Here is a 7,076-nt window from a genome sequence, read left to right as displayed (position 1 = left end):
TTATTTTCATTTAATTTTTAGTTGTAACGTAATAGCTTGCCTATAATACAGTATACAAATATTGATTTGGCCTATAATGTATAATTACCATATAGGCCTAGGCCAGGAGGTAGGTCTCGCAATTTATATATATATATATATATATTACTATTATAAACAATTAAAACAAAAGAAAAGACTACAATTAATTAAAATACGTCGGGTCTTCAGTCTTCGTTAATTAAAGTGTGACGAATTAACGATACATAAAAAAAATTCCAATTCATTCCAGGAATTTACCCAAGCACGCACGTGCGCAAATATTCAATTAAATATGAATTCTAATACGCTGTCCATACTAAGTGATGTTAATTATAAACATATAATTGTAAACCCAATTAAGTGTGTGAAATTAATATGCAGTGTACGTAACTCATATACATTGCATGTGTTCATCGGGAAGATCATGACACAAAATGGACGGTGTGTACCACATGACTTTCGCAAACCAAGGAGCGGAATATGTTATATTATGGCTCTGTCTATTCATAAGCCTGGTTCTCACGAGAGCCCTAGCATCTGAACCGGGAGCTAACCGTTAGCACTAACTCTTAGCACCTGCGTGAGAACGCCCGATCGGTTATAACCGTTAGCGGTATCCGGATACGCTAACGGTTAGCAAGCACTATCAGTTAGCAAGTTGAGGGCGCTTCTATCATCAACCAACCACACGTACGTGTTTACAATTTCCAGTTTCTTATTGGCCAGTGATTCGATCATCATATTGTTGGTATCCGGATCACGGCTCTCGTGAGAACCAGGCTATAGAGTTCCTATATAGCCCAGTGAGTTTGAATGTCACTTAGCAGCAAATTTAAAAACTACCACCCAATAATAATAAACTCAGATACAGATTTAAATTACCGTACTTTTTGTCGTTACACACAAAAAATGTACAGTAGTACAAAATTCTTTTCCAAGTTGCAAAAGAAAGTTGAGATTAATAAAAACTCAAAATTTAATACAGAATATAAATTTGAATTTTGCTCATTTCATGAAGAAAATAAATTTATATCCTAACTTGTTTTAGGTTCATTAAAAAAAAAACTTATTATAAAATTCCATGTCACAAATCGAAGAAACTGTTTTCAGACGTTCTATCACTAACAATACGCTGCCAGAAATTTAGAAGGTACAATATTCAAAATATTAATAGGAATTTTTCTTGTCCCCAAAGTCTGTCATGCGGACGAAATTTTGAAGAACATATTAATCACTGAAAAATATACAGGACATAAACACGTCAAAACCGGCCAACGATCATTTTCTTTTCTTGCACCTAAACTTTGAAACTCTCCCCCACCTGCTACTAGATCAATTTTGGACTTTCACATTTTTAAATCTTTTCCCTTGCTTTTCATCCTTAGTTTCTGCTTGAATTAAACGATCATTAACTATCACATTTTCATTGTTTTTTTTTTTTATTTCATTACAAATTTCGAAACATAACACAAACACTGTTCATAAACCTGCTGCATTGTATAATAATACAGTATCTCAATTACCATGAAAAATTAATCTTGCCAAATTCCAGTTTACTGTATATGGAGTCTAACTATTTACTGTATAGTACTTAATTTTCCTTAACAATTTTACGTAAAAAATTCATTCATATATCGTCAATCCAATCATCCACAGTATACATAGAACATTGCTTTATCTCAATTACTGTATATTCAAAAAATGTAATCTTGTTTATAATATTTAAATTACTTACTTAAAAATTAATTAAATCCATAACTTACATTGTACATTGCTGTATCCCTATTACAATGAAAATGAATCTTGCCAAATTCCAGTTTATACGTAATCCATTGTTAATCAAATTTTAAGCCATCATACAAAACTAACTGTACATAATTTTAAACTAACTACTACAGTACTTTCTACTATGGTATTTAAAATAACTATACAATAAAAAATGAAATTTACAAAATTTAAGATTAGATGTACTGTAATGCTGCAAAACCTCTGTTTCATTATTATTATTTAATTAACAGGCAATTCCCTCCCTTGCTTTATTTTTACTTAAACATACAGTTAATATTTCGCTGTACTTTATTGAAGCAATTTCATCCAGGCCTGTTGATTTTGCATATTTTATATTGCAGATATTACACAATTTTTGTAGCACAGTAACAGTAAAGTCTCTGGCAACATAGCAAGAGTTCAGCATAACTACAATAACATTGAAAGTTTAAATAGACAATAATCTCAAAGAGTATTTTTTCGAACCATTATGTAGTACTGTACGACTCACTTAATATTTAACCTACAATACAAAATCCCCATTTTGCACTTACTACAGTGAAAATGATCCAACTGACAAAAAATAATTTTAATCAAGCTTGCTTACTTGGATTCTAGAGGAACCTGATAACTTTAAAAAAAATTAAATAAAATTTAAAAACTTACTGTATCAGGAATATGCTCTACCCTAAAACATTTAATTAAAATTCAATTGATCACAAAAACAGATCTAATTTAACTATTTCCTCAATGAACAGATTACACAATTTATTAATTTCCAATGTCTGGACTTCATAGTTCTTATTAAAAAAGGGGAAAAAATGAATAGTTGCTAACATTGGAATATAATAATTGAATTTATTGTTTGAAAAAAATATATAGCACTTTTTGCAGTTCAATGTTTTAATTTTTGAATATCATTAATTCATTCATTGCACTTGACTGCATTCAGATTTTTACTAATAAACATTTGAAAATACTTCATCTATTTACAAATTCATAATACAATTCATTTAAAAATTCAATTTACAGGAAAAATTTAAAAGAAATTATTAAGAAAGTATAAAAGCATTACAAAATTTGCACGATATAGTGAGGCGAGTCTACAGTATCTATCTAAATACCAATTTCTCATATTTATCCCAGATTTCTCACATTTATCCCAGAAACTACTTCCTGTCTATCCACACCAGATATAGTGATGACAAAACTAATTCTATGTACAGTATTTTAACCACACATTCAATTATTTAAATATAAAATAGTACTAAATATTAAAATTGTTTGGTACACATTTTTTTTGGTGATGGAACATAATATTGCTGAATATCTGTCCACTTTGTTGCATGTGTGTCCATCCACGTGCATATTGTACTTCCACGATTTAACACCAGCTGAATTAATGAAATCACATCCGATTCTGCATCATGCACATTTTCCGGCTCTTTTCCAAAAGTTCTCTGGTAAATTTTCCCAAGGGCATACGAGTACTTCTTCTTCTTATAAGGAGAACCTATATTTGGTGCTACACAAGACTTCTCAACAGACAGTTTCTCAGAGCTTTCATTGGTATTACTTGGCATGTTGCTAGAGACATGTGTTACATCAATGTCTGAAACTGAATCTTGTGTGCATCTGTGATGTTCCTCTTCAAGCTCTTTGAAAGCTATCAAGGAATCACAACATAATATGTCAGAAGGCAGAGAACGTCCGATATAATCAAACTCTGTTCGAAGTAACTTGAAATCAAAGTTGTATCCATTGTGAGCAACAATACATACAGGTTTGGACTGTCTTCTCAAAAAAGCGCTAATCGACTCGGCAACATCAGCATTAAAAGCTTTTTTCTCATTCTCCAACAGAAGGGCATTGTTTAGACCTGTTATATCTGAAGCAACTGGTTCAATTTGCTTGCTAGGATATACACACAAGGACAACTTGTCAAGCACTCTTGGCTTGGTCATACCGCCAAGTGTACTAGCATTTTCAATGCTAGATCTATGAACAGCAACCAAGCAGACTTCTGTGATCTTTGGTCTGTCGTACGACTGTAATGCAGATGACTCCAAATCCAAAAAAACAAATGACTTAATCATGGATAATTCTTCATCATGTAGGCCTAGGCCTAAGCCTGGATGACTTTGGTTAAATTGTGCTGGTTTAGCAGTATCAGTGACAGTAGTTTTCGCATCATCACCACAACCATAAGATTCAGACGAGGACTTGTCATTGGGCGAAAGTACTGAATTTCCCAGCGATGCCCAGTTACCCATTGTGAGATTCTGAGGTTCACCTGCTATCGCGGCCTCCTCGCCCATCTCCGGCGGATGAGTAGAGTGAACTGGAACACAGTCGGCTCTAGGCCTAGGAGCAGTATTAGTAGATGGAGGTGATTCTGACTCTTCTTCAGAGGAAAAATAGAGTTGGTATTAGTATGACCAAGCATTACTATACTTTATTTACGAATTATACTAGCCCAGACCCCTGTGTGTCAAGTCACTTTAAACCCCACCCTGCTTCAAACTGTATAACTGGAATCTTGCTGGAGTTATGGGGGCGTCAAACAAACAACGAGCCTAGACTTGTTTGTTATTTCTCTCCGCCCCAACCGGCAGGGTTACCAGCAGTCAGTATAGTCGACAGCAAAGAAAGCTAAAAGATAAGGCTCTGGCTTCTTCACGGCCAAAAACACACGCCATCGCACGGCCAAATTCGGCCAAAGTTTTTTTTCGATAAAATTCGGCCAGATATAATTAGTTGCTAGTATGTAGGCCTATTTAAAGTCACATTATTAAGATCGATCTAAATTTGATTTAAATGTATTAAATAACGTAACTTGTATTCGATCTATAGCAGTAATTTTAAGGGCCTGTTACCGAATCTTCAATAACAAATCCGTGGCTCTCTTTAATTAGAAAGTCACTAAAGGTAACACAAACCCGGTGTTCAAACAAACCTATGAAAACTTTAATGAATACTTTTTATCTGAAACTTTCTAAATTTTAAATTCTGAATGTTATTGTTGCCGTTATTATTAACAATAAATCAATGTCGCTATCAGAACTATCTTCTTCTTGATCTCATTAAACAGGCCCGTAGCCATGCGTAATTCTTCCAAGGAAGGGTTTTCTGGGCGCGAGGTCCACAGTCGATCGAAGCCCCGGTGAGGTCGGCAAAACCCCTAAAGCAAGAGGATTTTTGTGTGCTTTATGGGTCTAAATAATACTATAAAAGCAGATATGTTTGAAAACGTCTGTGTCTGTCTGCAGTGCATTAGTTGGGTTGGAGGACTTATTTGGGAAATTTAAAGAGGGAGTTTCGCCAGAAAAGAAGGGGGTTTGCTAGAAAAGGGGGTTCTCCCGAACCATAAACCCTCCCCACCCCAGGATACGGGCCTGTACAACCTAATTCAGAGTAATTGAAGTCTCAGCAACACCTAGGCCCTACTTGAAATTGGAAGTGCCATTGGACCCGAATGATCACATCGCCGCATTTGGCACTTCATAAAGATCACTGTGCGCCAATACAATATTTTATATTATTCAATTCTCAACCAAAAGAGATAGAAACTAGGCTGGATATACTGTACAAAGAAACAAAATATACAGTACAAACTTGCAATAAACATGTCTTCATAAAGTTCTAAAGGATAAACGTGATAAAAAAAAATACATACCGGTATTTCATCCGAACAATTTAAATTAATAAATGTAACTGCTAATCTTTTAAATAATAAACTCTCTTACGTCAACCGGCCAAAGGGGGGACATGTGTTTAGTGCGAGCAAGGAGGATAAACGTTCAATAAACAGGACGTACACGATTAGAATCAAAGCTTTTGTACAAAATTAACAACATAGGCCTATCCAAAACAAGCCTATTAGGCTATTTTTGAAAAAACTTTTCACAAAATTGGGCCAAATAGAGTTTAGCCGTGACTTTTCAAACGTGGCCAGGCGAATTTTTATACGGCCAGATTTGAGGAATCTAGCCGTCAAAAAAGGCCAAATGGCAACCCTGCACCCCCCCCCCCCCCACCCTGCACCCCCCCCCCCACACACAACAACACCAAACGCTTTATCGATGATGAACAGCGCCAACTAGAACAAGATTTATTGCTTTCGTATGGTCTTTCCAAATCAAACATAAAAGAAGCATTCAATATTCAAGATTCAATATTATTTTATTGTCTGGAAAACCTAGAAATTACGTTCCACTGGTAAGTGTTGCAAGTGTTAACAACTACAGTAATAAATAAAAGATAACAAGTATATGAGCACCAAACAATATCTAGTCAAAGATGTAGGCCTACAATAAAAAATTATTAACCAATATTACACATTAAAATTAATTAAATTAGGCCAAAATTGCACTTAAAACCACAATTATCTATTAACATTATTATTATAATGGGAACAAAGGAGTTTTTAACGGCAACGTGTGGTAAGTGGTACATTTAGACGGATGCATAAGTTTGCAGTGAGGATCCAAAATCTTAAAACTACTTGAATATACAGTATAAGAAACATGTACGGATTCCTTCGAAATAGTTTAATATTTTTTTTTCTAACCATGTCCCCTTACGGGCTCCGAGCTCCGTACTATTATTAGAATAAAGTTAATTACATTAAAATATAACTACAAACTATTAGCCTAAAATAGCCTATATACACATAAAATATAAAATTTAAATAGCGTTAAATTAATAAAAATTATTGTATTAATACGGCTCCTAAACTACGGTACTACTACCTCTTTGGTTTTGAACAGGGTCCCAAGGATTGACATATTCTATTGATTGACGATAAAAAAGATCATTGAAGAAAAATGTAACGAACCAATATATCCTGTTTGTTATGAAATTATTAGTTTGTACTAATCAGAGGCGCCAGAAATTTGCCGACAAGGGGTCCGACTAGTCCGACGGAGGTGTCGGAACCAAGGCGAAGAAAAAATAAATAAAGAATGATTTGATGATGATTAATTAGACTAGTGTAGTAATAGAAAAACAATTGGAAGCAAACATTTAGGCCTACTATTGGCACATGATTAAAATAATAAAAGTAAATGATAATTTTCGACTGAAAAAATCTGGTTTAGGAGGATCGTCGGAGCGGAAAGTAATTTAGTTCATTTATTTATTTACAGTACCGGCACCAAAAAAAACCAAAATAACAAAAAAACAATAGGCCTATACAGAGCGTTTTAACTTACTGCCTAATCTGTTCATATACAAGCCTAAAACAAAGTATAGAAAAATTAGACTCAATCCGAAAGACTGCAAAAAAT

General features: G+C 34.1%; 1 protein-coding gene across 1 annotated transcript; it reads right to left on the bottom strand.

Annotated features, from left to right (window-relative positions):
• Positions 1–1,447: 1,447 nt before the first annotated feature.
• LOC117100436 (three prime repair exonuclease 2-like) lies at positions 1,448–4,494 on the bottom strand. The gene has a single exon (XM_033240132.1). The coding sequence runs from the start codon at positions 4,104–4,106 to the stop codon at positions 3,063–3,065; it is 1,044 nt and encodes a 347-aa protein (XP_033096023.1). The 5' UTR covers positions 4,107–4,494; the 3' UTR covers positions 1,448–3,062.
• Positions 4,495–7,076: the final 2,582 nt, after the last annotated feature.

This window comes from Anneissia japonica, unplaced genomic scaffold (genome assembly GCF_011630105.1).
Source record: "Anneissia japonica isolate Jap-2015-1 unplaced genomic scaffold, ASM1163010v1 scaffold1642_len504882_cov181, whole genome shotgun sequence".
NCBI lineage: Eukaryota > Metazoa > Echinodermata > Crinoidea > Comatulida > Comatulidae > Anneissia > Anneissia japonica.
The sequence above is the reverse complement of the archived record's forward strand: the minus strand, read 5'-3'. Positions and strand labels throughout refer to the sequence as shown.